Source organism: Gavia stellata, chromosome 1 (genome assembly GCF_030936135.1).
Source record: "Gavia stellata isolate bGavSte3 chromosome 1, bGavSte3.hap2, whole genome shotgun sequence".
Classification (NCBI taxonomy): Eukaryota; Metazoa; Chordata; class Aves; order Gaviiformes; family Gaviidae; genus Gavia; species Gavia stellata.
Genome location: NC_082594.1, coordinates 76125274 through 76140018, shown reverse-complemented (window position 1 = coordinate 76140018; position 14745 = coordinate 76125274). Strand labels below are relative to the sequence as shown.

At 43.6% G+C, this 14745-nt stretch overlaps 2 protein-coding genes across 3 annotated transcripts in view; both read left to right on the top strand.

The window, feature by feature from the left end:
* ASMTL (acetylserotonin O-methyltransferase like) overlaps window positions 1-6302 on the top strand; it is a 31563-nt gene extending 25261 nt beyond the window's left edge. The window contains exon 13 of one of the 2 annotated variants that reach the window (XM_059835598.1): window positions 5607-6302. In XM_059835598.1, coding sequence (XP_059691581.1) covers window positions 5607-5821 — 215 coding nt within the window. In that variant the 3' untranslated portion in view covers window positions 5822-6302. Of the gene's footprint in view, window positions 1-690; window positions 1291-5606 lie in introns of those variants that run through there. The other variant, XM_059835605.1, reaches the window with a different exon arrangement.
* A 2343-nt stretch (window positions 6303-8645) lies between these two features.
* SLC25A6 (solute carrier family 25 member 6) lies at window positions 8646-12519 on the top strand. The gene is made up of 4 exons (XM_059836071.1): window positions 8646-8812; window positions 10011-10497; window positions 11243-11383; window positions 11885-12519. Exons 1-4 carry the CDS (start codon window positions 8702-8704, stop codon window positions 12040-12042), a joined length of 897 nt encoding a protein of 298 aa, XP_059692054.1. The 5' UTR covers window positions 8646-8701; the 3' UTR covers window positions 12043-12519.
* The last annotated feature ends 2226 nt before the right edge of the window (window positions 12520-14745 follow it).

Below are 14745 nucleotides of genomic sequence, written 5' to 3'. Positions count from 1 at the left end.
TTCTTACATTGAGGTGCCCAAAACTGTACATAGTGCTTGAGGTGGCGCCGCACCAGTGCAGTGTAGCATGGGGCAATCATCTCCCTCAACTGGTTAGCTATGCTGTGCTTGATGCACCCTAGGACATGGTTGGCCCTTTCGGCTGCCAGGGCACGCTGTTGACTCATATTTGAAGAGTATTAAAGATCAAAGGAGAAGACAAAAAGCAGAAAAGCCTGACTGCTAAGATCAACTGATTCCTTAATCCAAAAGGATTAACTGTAGCTATGAAGTTTGTTTCATAGGAGAGCATTCAAAATTAGACCTAGGCCATAAAGCACAATCCTTTTTAGCAGTTATGAAAGAAAATTGTGGGTGACTGTCTTAATCTTCTTATGCAAATATTGAGGTATGACAGATGCTTACAGGAGTTGCTTGGTTCAAATGGAAACAAGACTGAGTTTAAGAGCACAGTCAGGAAGTGATCCGAACGTCATTGAAGGGGAGACAGTGCTCTAAACACCCCTTTCCTTTTAACAACTAAATGGTTGCTTCCAGGAAGAGATTACTGAGAGTTCTGTCACTGATTTCCTCTGAAGACCATTAAAACACTAGTCTGAGGGACCTCTATAACTGTCTCTGAACAAAAAGCTAAAAACTTGAAGCTGGAAATACTTTACTGAGCCACTTCCGGTTGTTTTGGAAATGCAGGAAGTGCCTTGCTAGTGGCAGAAATTGTGCTTGACGAACGGAAGACGCACCCTCCTAGAGCTGTACTACAGTCCCTCAGTATGACTGAAGGCAAGCAGAGAAGTGGCTTAGAATATAAACAGCTACTGGAGAAATATGGGTTCACAAATGTACAAATTAAGATCACAGGAAACTTATTAGATGCTGTTTTGTGCTTCAAGAAGAATCTGTAACCATAGTGTCCCCAGAAGCAAACTGGGATGCTGAGTTTTTACAACACTTGTGCAATATACCCATCATCAACCAGCACATATTGTCAGTTTAGGATCATTTTGATCCTTTATCTGAAGCATAGTTGTTACAGGCCTTGAATAAAAGTTGCACTGCAGCTTCTGCAGGAGTGAGTTCTATGCATTTAAAAAGTGTCGGGGCAGGCCAAAACTGCTGTATGTTAAATAACTTCATGTCCAGTTCCTTTGGCTAGTTTGCAGACTGTATTAAGCTTAGACTTGACATAGCTGTATAGCATGGCAAGTTAAAATTACAAGCTTTTATAAGCCATGTAAATACCTTAGTTTTCTTGGACCTTAAAATTAAAGAGAATTCTCCCTCTGCAGTGTATTCAATGGTTACTGCTCATTTTTATCAGAAATGAAAAAATAAAAATGGATACTGTACCATCTGTCTGAATTTGGGGATGCTAGTCCTCTTTTTCACTTTTCTGCGGGGCTTTACTCAAAAACGTCTCAAGGATACCCTTTTGTAAGCGCTTTTTCCACAGGCAAAAGTGAAAATAGGACAAAGCTCAAACATGTTCCTACAGCAGCTATAATGTCACAGAGAAACTTCAGCAGCCTCTGACCTCCAGCCACAGTATGTACCCACCCAGGCTGCAGTTGAGAGCTGTTCCTATCGGTTCCTATCAGTTTTGGGTTTTTCTGAATATGGTTAAATGGCCACATACACTTTCTGTCTCATTACTTGAGATGAGTTTTAGGTTTCATGTGTAAATTCTCTTATGAAAATTAAAAATAGAAGTTTCTTCATGATCCCATCTTTAATTGGAGAAGTACATACTGTATCCCATCTCTTCGTCACTAACGTCACCTCTCCTAATGTTTATTTTTTCCTGATAGTTCATTGTTATTTATTTTTTCTATTTAAAGTGTACTTTGTAGAGGAAGCCTTCCTGGAGATTAAAGTTGCACTTTCAAACTAGCTTTCTTCTCTATCACTTGTGAGTTTCTTGCCTGTCAAGCTTCTACAGCAATAATCCCAATTAGCCAGCGTGAAAGAGGCCATGCCTATGCTGAATCACCAACCTCAGCAAATTAAAGAGAGTTGATGAGCAAGGTCAGGAGTTGCGTCTGCCTGGTAGACTCTGTCTTACATTACTTAATCAGAAGTTACTTTGCTCTTTGAGCACTGAGTAAAGTAAAAGTGCCACAGTGATTCAATTAATCATGAGAAACAGCTTACTACAGAGTATTGCAGCTGCACAAAATCAAGGAAATGTCAGACTTTTACCACATTGGGAATTTTGATTCTTAGCAGAAGGTTTTTATGAATGGAAATTTGACTGATCTCATCTGTACAGACATTTAAAAAGATAAGGCAAAATATTCAACAACTGAGTAAATTTAAAATGTTTCTTTTCCATATTGACATGAAGCCTGCCATTACGCTTAACAGGTTTCTATTTTGAGACTTATTCCAGCAATCAGATGTTTCTCATCTCACAGTTATTCATAAAGTTCATAATGCTATTCTTCAAGCTGCTATAAGCTCTGTGAGTCAGAAAATTTCAATCCTAAAGTTGGCACACCTGTAACTGTCACAGACTTTAAAACTGTGCCTCTAAGTACTATGTATCTGACTGTAAAATTTGAATAGAATGTGCTTGGCTACCACACAACCTCAACATACTCTGTGATTAAAGCACAATACTCTATACACACTAAGCATTAGTCCCTTGGGCATGGTGTCTGTGGTACTGCACCGCAGCTTTGCACTCTCAGGATAATTAGGCATTGGAGCAGGTTGCCCAGAGAGGTTGTGGAATGTCGTTCCTTGGAGGTTTCAAGATCTGAGAACAAAGTCCTGAACAAGCTGAGCTGACTGTAGAGCTGTCCCGCTTCAGGCAGGAGGTTGGACTGGAGATCTCTGTGGTCCATTTCAGCCTAAGCTGTTCTATAATCATTTGACATTGCCCAGTCACCTGAGAAATAATATAAACTCATTTTCTCTCATTTATGTCCAAATTGAGTTTTTCAGTTGCTCTGGAGAAAGTTGGTATCTTTTGCTGACTGGTAGAAGGGGTGGATTTAATGGTGCTACACTGAAAAGACTTCTTAAGCAATAGGCATAGCTGAGGAAAATTTGTGCCTTTTCACTAATTAAGACATGAAGAATGAGGGGGGTAAGTTTTAAAATCCAAATGAACTGCCAAAAAAGCCTGTAGGTCTTGTGTTGCTCCTTGGGAAGTGACATGCAGCTATGCCTTCTTGAGGATGCTGTCTTTTACCCACATTCTGCCTTAACAACAGTTTAGGGGAAATGTAATGCACAGAAAACAATTTTTTGAGGTGGAGAATCATGGGGGTTAACAGAATGATAGATGAATAGTAGAAACAAGAACTTCAGCACTTGCTTACTGAATGCTGAGGTAAGAATCCTTGAAGACAGAGATGTTTGTAAGAAAGAAGAGACACATCTTGGTTGGCTGTCGTAGCTCAATCATTTTTATATCAATTTTTGACCTTGCTACAGCTATTAACAGTACTTGTGCCTGGAAAAGTAATGGGACAGAAGCAAAGGGCAGTATGTCATCTGAGTCACCCAGCGCAAAAGCTTAGGAAGAGCTATTTAATGGCCAAGCTCCTTTGTGTGCTGTCAGTTCAGTTTTGGATGTGTTAGCTGAGTCCTGGATAGTGGAAGTATTTAATGTTTTGTTTTTAAAAAAAGGTTTTGGAGGGCTGGCACTTTATTTTTTCCACCCCTATCTTTTGGCTGGAAATTATGTCCTTACTAAACAATGATAATCTGGATTAAATTACTTTCCAATTCAGAAAAGACTGTTATGACCATTAATTTTTATTTCCTATAAAACCATGGCCAAAATTTCTTCCTCAAAGTATGCTTCCAGAAAAGGATGAAAGTTAGCTCTGTTTCAGTCCCTCTCATGAAGAAATTTCAATTACATTAGTAAACCTTCATTAACTGTAGAGAGAATGTTTTTTTCTTTTTCCCTGTACTAGCTTAATTTACTGTGTCTTGATTTTTGAAGGTGTTCTTCCCACATTGGTTGTGCTTTCTGGGTATGTTTTTTCCAGATTACCCTGACGTTATCTGGATGTCCCAAATAACTTTCCGTGGCAAATTATAAGGACCTTTCTATTTGTGTCCTCCTTTCAGAGTGTACAAAATTTGGACACGGTCTTCCAAAGCTGTAATATAACGGTGACTTAGAAATGATAGTCCTGCATTACTCTACCTAGCAATGTTTGCTGTGTAACCAGGAACAGTGATTCCCAGGTCTCTCTGAAGGCAAAGGAGAATCACATGGGAATGGGGAGAGGGAATAGAAACCACTGAATCATAACAAACCGGCTTCATCACCCTGACTTTACATACCTAAATATTAGGCATTCAAATCATGTGGTCCCCTTGAGCTCTCCAATCAGTAGAAAAATAGGCATTTTCAGAGGATGATTCGTCTCACCTATCTGTGAAAGGAAATTTCCTGGTTTTCCTAAGAAAAGTGATTATACATTTCATAGTGGATAGAACATATTTAAGCGAGCTAGCTGAAATGCAGCTATGTAATCTATGGATTACTGAATTAGGGCAGAAAAGTCCTACTGGACAGATAACGTAGGTTCAGGCTCACCTCAGACATGCTTGGCTAATCCTTTTCCTTTGTGAAGCACACCTGTGTCATTGGTTCATCACAGGGTAGGTGGCTTGAACTTGCGTTTAGTAACGTAGCTGATGATACAGGGAAGAAACAGGGCATTTATTAATAAGCTGTCAGAAGGACTTCCGTGACTCCTGATAGTTAACACTGAGGTCTCAGCCAGCAATTTTATCCACAGATCGCAGTCTCTTGGAGAAGAGACTGCGGTGTTACGTTTAATTTACTTTTTGTCGATTGTTAAATGTCTGAGGTGTACGGGTAGGAATGGCTCAGAGGGCATTGTCTTAAGGGTCAGAAAGATGTGAATGTTATGCAGCACTTAATAGTACTAAAATCACTGTAAAATGCTGCTATTTTGGTCTGAGTTGGTGGCCTCCTACCCCCACTGTGCCAAGAGAAACCACTGCATAAGATGCAAGGCCAAAACGCAATGAGTGAAACAATGCTTGTTTTGTCAGTAGCCCTCTCGTCTTCCCTTTCCCCTCATGGGTCTGAAGATGGAGGAAGAGGCTGTGTGTAAACAGGATCATTTAAGTTCTGCCCACATTCCTAGGTCAGTCCCCCCACAAAGACCTCAGTTTCTACAAAAGTAATGTACAATATGGACAACTTTGCTTCTTTAATGCTTGCCATCCACTGTTTTGTCTGCTTGGCACCATTTTAATATGAATGTGACGCAGCAATATATCCCAGAGAGATGTAACTACTATTCCTGTCTTACTCTGTTGTCCATAACTCTCATGCCAAGTCTACAGAAGTCATCCCCTCTTCCCCTGAAAAGAGACGTGACTTGACTTGAGAGTGTTTGATCCCTCCATAGCGTGGAAGTGAATTTCCTGGTTTTTGTGAGAGGAGTGGATTATAGATTTAATAGTGGATTAGTCATTTAATAACTGAGCAAATCCATAAATGATAAATGAAATCACCTGTGTCTTGTAGTTTGTACCCTTATAACTGGTAGCAGAAATTCTTTTGCCTGATAATGGATTAGTACTGTTGCATGCATTTGTTTTTAAATTAGGCTGTGGGATTTTGCTGGCTGAAATGGTATTGGATGATGAGAAGAAGAACAGGAGCACAGCTCTGTTGCAGTCTTTGAACATGCTTGTGCAGACAGAGGGGAAGGAGAGAAGTGGCTCTGAATATCGAGGCTTACTGGAACAACATGGATTCACAAATGTCAAAATCAGATTGACAGGAAATTTGTTAGATGTCATTCTCTGCATTAAAACCTAGAAAAAAATTGATTTAGTAGGAAAATCTGGATGTCTCTAGTCATGTTTGATGTTTTATAATTATGCAAATACATTCTCAGTTTCCCATCAATATCATAAACAAGAAATGTTACGTCAGCTTTCTGAAGTTACTTTTAAAAAGGGGGAGAGATTGATTGCAATTATTTTGAACTTGGGTAAAAAGATGCCTGAAGATTCTGGCATCATTTGATGGCAGTAATACTGTAGCTGCACAACACCTGTAGTACCCTCAGAAACAAGTCTCTGACCACAAATGGTATCAGCAGCCCTACGGCAGTATTCACCTTGCTGAGAAATCACAGTTTCTTCATACCTGGTGCAATAGGAATAGTCCAGTTTTTAGACCAGCACACATCGCTTTGCCCCTGTTTCAGGAGGTTAATGCAGGTATCATTTCAATACTCCATCACCATATTTTAATACCATTTTATGTTACACTCTCTACTGTAAATAAAGAAACATTGTCTAATGAAGTCTGGAAACTGCTACTGCAATGGCATAGTCAAGGTTGGACACTGGAGCAGCAGCTTCTCAAGAGAGTCAAGACAGACTCCTCTGCCTTTTGTGAGGTTTCTGGAAAAGGCAGTTGTATAAAAGCAAAAGTTTCACCTGTGATTATAATTTGAGATGAAATGTGGGGGTATCATATGTGGTTCAAGAACATCCTCCTCCTCCTTTTTAGCCCTACTTAATTTGTGAGCTCTTACAAAAGGGATGGCAGAATATGAGATTAGATAAAGAACAGAAAAGGAAAAAAGAAGTGCAGAAACAGAAGGAGAAGCATGGTCCTGAAGAGAAAAGGATTTCCCCCAGTCAGATGCGTCTGAGCGCCCAAGGTGAACAGGGCAGGACAACTATTGAGTGAACAGTTTCACATCAGAAACGTTACGTATGTTTTACCTTAATTTTTCAAACCAACAACGTTTCAGAATCCCTGAGTATGAAGTTCTTTTTTAATCAATAGAAAACTTTATGGGGAAAAACCCCCAGTCTTGCACACATTGTGTTGTGCTACGAGAGTATTAACATTCAGTTATGAGCTTTTTTTAAACAAAAAATACCACACTAAGCTGTGTGTGCCTGCCTGAGAATATGCACCACATCCTTTCATTAATTACATCCAAAATATGGTCCTGTAACACTGTATGTGCCTAACCCTGTGTGGGCACAGGAGTCACTTCACTGTATATGTATTATGATTTAGAATATAAAATAGCACACAATTTACTTTGTATCTTTTTACGTGCAAAAAAAAGTATAGTGACATCTAATACACGGTCTATTGTATTACAGCAGAGAGAAAGGCCATGCCTGGCACATCTTGTTCTCACAACACCCTCCGAGAGAGATGCTCTCATTTTAAAATCCTGCAAAGTACATACATGTGTAAGCAGTGGTTTCGGACACCTCAGCTACTGCAACTTTGTGGTTCACCAGTCATCTATTTTAAAAAAAAGTTTGGCTTTACTTTTATAGGAAACATCCATTAAAATTGAAAGCAATTGCAAAAGGTGCATGTGAACTAACACCCTCCAGCTAGAACAATTTCAAGTCTTACTTTTAGAAAGAATAGGTATAATTTCCGACAGAAGTTTGGCCATTAGGTATAAAATTTCAGTTTCAGCATACAGTAAAATTAGCAGAAATTACTGACAGAGACCAGGCCTGTGTTTGTAGGGGCAGAGGCCCTGCCATGAGCGCCTGCTTGGGCAACCTGCAGAACGGCTTTTTACAGCATATAACTTTGAGCACCCAAACAAGAAGCCGGACCACGCTTCCCCATCATCCCTCTAGGAAAACGTGATTAAGTTCTTTGGCATTTCGTTGTCTCGGATCTGTTCAGTGACTGCCCAGTAAAGCCTGCCAATGTGACGCTTGGCACCGCAATGGCGAGGAGGAGCAGGTGGGAACATAACCTGGAAACAAGGAGATGCCTTTGATCAGCGTTACCCTGAGGGTGGCGAGCGCGCAGGAAAACCTGCTGGTGCCCAGACAGTGCCCCAAATCTGTACCCCTCCTCCTAACAGTTGCTGCTGCTGCCCAGGGCCCCACGCAGAAAGCGATGCCGCCATCCTACACTGGCTTCCAACAGCTACCACCAAACTGGTCTCCCAGTTGGCCTGGTTGTCCCGCTGATTGACCAGCCGGGCTCACAAACCCGTACCCCAAATCCGGTGCTCCGCCGCCTCGCACGCTGCTTCGTGCCCGGCCCTGTGGCGCACACCGTTTCTGCCAGGTGCGACCTGTTAAATTGTACAGGTTCCTGCGTGCTCTACCGAGAACGGCACAAAGCGACAGCAGAGAACGCCTCGGAGCGCGGCTGTGGCGGAAATAATGGCGCGAGCAACGGTGACCTGCACGCTCTGCTGCGGCCCGAGCGAAGCCGGGCCGGGCCAGGCCAGACGGGCCCCGCTGCGGTGCCGGGTCCGCCGCGCCGCTCCGCCCCGCCCCGCGGGGGCCGCGCTCGGGCGGAGGCGAGGCCTCTCGCCCTTCAGAGGTGGCGGCCGCGGGCGGAGGGGGCCGGCAGGCCCAGGGCGCCCTGGGCGACGCGGCGCTGCGCCACTGGCGCCGCAGGGGCGGGGGTGTGCGGGGGGAGGGAGCGGCACTGCCCCGCCCGGCGCGCGGGCCGGGGGCGAGGGGGAGCCGCGCGCCACCGCCCGCCGTAACCACCGCCCTGAGGCGACCCGGCCCCTCCCGCCCTGGGAGGCGAGGCCCCGCCCTCGGGGCGGTGCGGCCAATGGGGCGCCGGGGGGCGGGGCCGGCAGGGCCCGGCATTTAGCTCATGCGCGGCAGCGGTCCCGCCTTTTCGGCCTGAGCGGCAGCGGCGTTTCTTTCCCGGAGGCTCAGACGCGGCGCGAACATGGCGGACCAGGCCATCTCCTTCCTCAAGGACTTTCTGGCGGGCGGCGTCGCCGCCGCCATCAGCAAGACGGCGGTGGCGCCCATCGAGCGGGTCAAGCTCTTGCTCCAGGTCAGCGGCGCGGCCGAGCCCGGCGGGAGTGGGGGCAGCCCGTCACCTTTCCCTGCCGGCGCCTGCTGAGGCCCGCGCGGGCCGGGGGCGGGGGAGAGGGAAGGAGGGCGGGCGCCGTCCCCGCGGAACAAAGGGCGCGCGCGAGACGGCGGCCTGTCGGCGATGGCTGGCGGGGAGGTCACGTGGGCGGTGGGCGCCCGCGGCGGCGGTGGGGGAGCCGGTTCCGCTACGCGGGGCGCGGCGTTGCGGCGGGGGCGTGGCGCCGGGGTACGGGAGGGAGGGGCGAGGGGGTCACTTCCTCCCGTCCCGCTGCTGGCGCCGAGCGCGCAGAGGACGGGGGGGGGAGGGCGGCAGTGCGCCGCCATCTTGGTGACCTTTACGTGACGGCGCGGCCAATCAGCGCATTGGCCCGCCGGCGGGGCGGGGCCGGGCCTGCGACCGGCGCGCGGGGCCTCGTGTGACCCCTGGGGCGGGGCGTGGGGCGGCCTGGCGCAGCAAGGTGACTCGCGTGACCTTCGCGGCGGTCGCGGCCCCCGGCCTCGCCGTGGGCGGCGGGGGGGGTGGGCGGCCGCAGGGCTGACGGCCCCCTCTCCGCCCGCCCCTCACCCCCGGCTGGAAGTCCTGTCCTAATGCGGCTCGCTCAGGCGCCCCCTCCGCCCGCAGGCCCGGCTCTGTCAGTAGGGGCTCGTGGCTCTAGGTAGTCCTGGTCTTCACCTACTTGTCTTTGCTTGCCCTTGTTCCTCGCGGCTGGCCCTTCCTATTTTGGCCAGTCTGGAGCTCTGGAGACGCTGGGAAACAATTTTTAGCCTTTTTCTGGTTTTTAGGATTGTACAAGACATGCTGTATCTACGGTTCTTCCTTTGCATACATTATCTGGTTTTGTGTGTGTGTAAAACCTATTCAATAAAACCTATTTCAATTCTGGAGAATTAACTCAAGTTAGTCCTCGAGTTCCTTGGTCTTCACCAAAATACAGTTTTTCTTAGTCTTAAGATTCAGACTGAGCCAGGAGCTTTTGCTGGGAAGTTTGCTGTCACAGCTGGTTTATCATGGTTGACAGAGGCTTAATCTTTTTGCACAGCCACTATCAGGCATTCAGCATTAACAGTTTTTTGTTTCCTAGTATAAGCCAACTTAAGCCCAGCTATTGTGCAGACCTGCCAAGGCATACAGTCAAAATACATGTTTTTATTTGCAGGTACAACATGCAAGTAAACAAATTGCCGCTGATAAGCAGTACAAGGGTATCATTGATTGTGTAGTGCGTATTCCAAAGGAACAAGGAGTGCTGTCTTTCTGGCGAGGAAACTTGGCAAACGTCATCAGATACTTCCCAACTCAAGCTCTCAACTTTGCCTTCAAGGATAAGTATAAGCAGGTGTTCTTGGGAGGTGTAGACAAGCACACTCAATTCTGGAGGTATTTTGCTGGTAACCTGGCTTCTGGTGGTGCAGCTGGAGCCACTTCCCTCTGCTTTGTCTACCCCTTGGATTTTGCAAGAACCCGTTTGGCTGCTGATGTCGGAAAAGCTGGTGCAGACAGAGAATTCTCTGGTCTAGGGGACTGTCTAGTCAAAATTACCAAGTCTGATGGTCTGCGTGGCTTGTATCAAGGGTTCAATGTCTCTGTCCAAGGCATCATCATCTATAGAGCTGCCTACTTTGGGATCTATGATACAGCAAAAGGTAAAATTTCAGAGGGGTTCTGATAAACCTATTTTCAGATTTGTATTGTCTCTTTATGTCTATTCTTGGATGTTATTCTTTGTGTAGTAACTATAGTTTATGTGAGCATGGAGGTGGAAAGGGGTGTTGGTGCCAACATCAGTGACACTGCAGTGTTCAAGGCAAAACTCGGGCATGTATTGATGGCCCCAGGCTAGGTTCAGGTACTCCTGGTTTTGTATTTGTACATAAGAGTTCTTCTTAGTGCCATCAAAGCATGTTGGTAACCATATACAATTACAAGGGTTTTTTTGTTTAGTGCATTACTGTAGTTATATTAGACCAATTCAAGTGTGTTTAGCCAGAATGGGAATGAGCACTGCTTTTAGAAAGCACTTGTTTAAGCTTGACATTGGGCATAGAGGTTGTTGATAGTTTAATGTAATTCACAGGGACAGTGACTTAATTTAGTGACATTTATTTCTAAAAAGAGGAGGGAATAGTTAGATCTCTTCTTATGCTAGTTTGAAAAGAATCCTGGTGCTTAAATGTTACTTGTTTTGATTACTGAGAAGAAAATCCTCTGAACTTCCTTAACTTTTTTATATTGCTTCAGCGTGTTTAAAGTTTATCAAGGGTCTTGTTGCAACTTTAAAGATGGCTTTACAATGTTTCATAATAGTTCTAGTAAAGTAGCTGTCGTGCAGTGAGTGAACTGGAGGAGGATGTACAAGATAAAAAGCTAATTACTTACTTTTTATTGCAGGCATGCTCCCAGATCCCAGAAATACTCATATTGTTATCAGTTGGATGATTGCCCAGACGGTGACTGCTGTGGCTGGAGTGGTCTCCTATCCTTTTGATACAGTGCGGCGTAGAATGATGATGCAGTCAGGACGCAAAGGAGGTAGGCTGTTAATTTGTGAGTTCTTTTAAGCAGCGTTAATAAGATAGAGTTCCTTTTTTCCTAACAGTGATCCCTCAGCACTTACAGTTCCTTGTTCCATAAATATGATTTAAGTTATATTATATCTAAATAATATGAGGAAATCCAGTAGGGCTCATAATTCCTGACAAACTTTGCAAGTTGTGCTGAGGACTTTTCCTTATAGAATATGAAATGGGCAAATGGACTGCCTGTTTGTAATGACAAATTAAATGAAGGTCGTTAGGGGACAGTATAATTGCCAAAAAAATGCTTAATGTTTTTATTTTGTGACTTAGCTTTTAATAACCAAGCAAGCAGATAGTTCAGGCAATAGAAAAGCTTCCTAAGTATTGTATTACACTCTTAAAATGTGGTTTGGGACATCACGAAGTAGCTGTAGAAGTGCAATGGGGCAGTTGTTAAAAACATCTTAGATACAATCATAGGACTTAAAAATGACTCTTTGCTCTTTTTCTGCAGCTGATATCATGTACTCTGGAACAATTGACTGCTGGCGCAAGATTGCAAGGGATGAGGGAGGAAAGGCCTTCTTCAAGGGTGCATGGTCTAATGTTCTCAGAGGCATGGGGGGTGCTTTTGTGCTTGTGCTGTACGATGAATTCAAGAAAGTCATTTAAACAGCCTAACTAGAATTGGAAATCAAGTTGAGCAGATCATGTAGAATAACTACCATTATGGACCATTGACCTTCAAGAAATTCCTGTGAGTCTTATTTATCGGAGCCAGATGATATTTGTAGATGGGGCTAGAAACTGACATAGAGGACTGATCCATTTCTCGGTAACATGCATGAAGACACTGAATCTGGCAATTCAGTGTGGTGATTTTTTTCAGCAATGAGGAATCAGTGGTTATGGGTCCAAAGTGGCTGGGTCCAATTTAGGCAGAAAAAATTGTTTGCCTATGGATCAGTCCCCGGTTTCAAGTCCTATCTTCTAGGACCATAAAATTGTATTTGAAAGTACTTGCTAACAAATCATGTTCTTTTCCACTTGTACTGAAGCACTATGTACCATTTTGCACAGCTGAACATCTAGCAATTTTGTTCTTAAATTGGGGCATTCTGCTGTAAAACAATAAACATACTTACTCTGTCTGTGTTGAAATTATTACATAAAAGCTTTGGGAAAGCCTTTTGTGTTTGAAAACTTGTTTAAAATAATGCCTCCTCTGATACACTTACACTGCACCTCTGTAACAGAATAAGCTTGATTTTTTTCTTAAATAAAATAATTGAATGTGAGAACTTTGCAGAGGGGCAGAAGCATGGGTTATACTAATAGAAACCACTCCCATTCTTTGTGCCTGATAGTATATGATGGGCTGCTGCAAGTGGCTTTTTGCATGATTCTTAGAAACTGATTTGCAACTTTTCATATTATTTAAAAGGGGGGGGGGCGGTTCTGTTGTAGTGCGAGGAGAATTCAAAGTCCCAAGGACAGTCAAAAAGTAGTACTCTTGCTGTTGGTAAAACAGCTTAAAATGACTTTTTTAAAACAAATCAATATAGAAAGCAACATGGCATTCATGCAAAAACCCAGGAACCTAGTAAATGCCTTCAACTCTGAGTAACCTATGTTATTGTATTGTTGCTGCTATTTGGAAATGCTGATTGTGCTATTCAAGATACTGTTTGGCCTGATCTGTAGCAGTGCTCAGGGCCTCTGGAAGGTAAATTTAATCTGAAATGAGGTTCATTCTAAAAGGTGAAGTTGATGGGGTATGTGAGAGGGAATATGTATGCTTCTGTGTAGCTGTAAAATATAGATCAAAGTAGGTCAGCCTTCAATATTAACTGATTGGTGTCTATTTCGGAGGATTGTCAAAATACCAAAATCAGATTGAATGATTTCTCATACTGCTATTTGAGATAATGTAACACCTATGTGCCATTCTTCATATGTATGTGATCTCACTTTTGTACTTTGTAACCTCCAAAGACTTGGTAGGGGGACCAGTAAAGGAAAAAAAGTTGTTCATCTTCCAATCATGTTTTAAAGAACTCTCCCTATATCTTGAGAAGGAAACAGTGTGTCATTCTGTGCGTCATTGAAGGCTGACTGAGCCGTCTTTTGAGTTCTGTGTGCCTTCTGAGGTTGCTGTTCAAGATGAAGTATTTAAATTAACCACTTGGCTTTGGCTGATTATTACCTTCCTCTGAAACGTAATTTACCTTTTTCCTTTCACTGTTGCAGAAGCACTGCTTTCAGTATCTCTATGTGAGTTTAAGTACATTACACAGCTATTTTGTACATGGACTAATAGCAGCTTTATGTACCTACTCTAAGTATTTTTATCCTGTTCAGTAATTGGTAGTGCTCTCATGGTGCAGGCTGGTCATCTGATGTTGACCTTGCCAATCAACCTGCTCTTTCAGTTGCAATTATATTGATTTGGGGGGGCAGGGGAAGAGTTTTGTCTATATAAATACATTGCTTAGGTTTGTTTTCTATATCAGTGGCTTGAAAGGTAGAGATAATGATAGAATACCTCCCATAACCTCACTGTGCGTGCATGGTGGCCCAAGCTTTGTGAGGAAGAACCAAAAATGACAAGTACTTGAGCAGCCCCTGAAAGGGGGAGGAGATGTTTCACCCTACCTCCTCCCTCCCCTCCAGAACTAGGTTTTAAATAGAAGAAATATGAAAAGAAATCAATGCAAGTGTGGGTGGCTTTTTTTTAAGTGAAACTGCAATTTACCTGTGCTGTGCATTCAGCATGTACTACTTAGTGTTCATTTTTTTAGTATATGGCTTCCCTTAGTTGTGCAGCAGCAATTTTCAATGTGTGGTTATGCAGTGTGGGAACATACGAGGCAAACAATAAATGAGACTTTTAAAAAAAGCATTTGTTTTCTGCCTTATTGAAGCACTTGGTGAAACATTTATTTTGAAAAATACTTCTAACAGGAAAATATCTGGAATTTGTAGAAGAAAAGAATGGCATCTAAAGCCTATGTTGTTTTAAAAAGGCATTGGAAATAGGGCTTGCACACTTTGAAGGGAATTAGTAAAATGCATTGGTGTGAGGAAATCTTTACATTTAAAATAGAGTTATTAAACCTTATTACAGATTTTATTCCAATTCTCACAACTGTTACACTGGACTTTTTTGAAGACTTAAATACTATCTTTGTGAATTAAGTCCATATTAATATTGCAGAGGTTCACATTTGCATTGGAAGTACTGAGATAATGAAATGGCTGACTGGCAGCCCAGCATTAATAGTTACTTTTGGCAAATGTTGTTTTATTTCCCATTTTCTGTTTTGCATAAAGTTTATTGAATATACTGAGACAGATTGGTATTGCTGGTTGCAA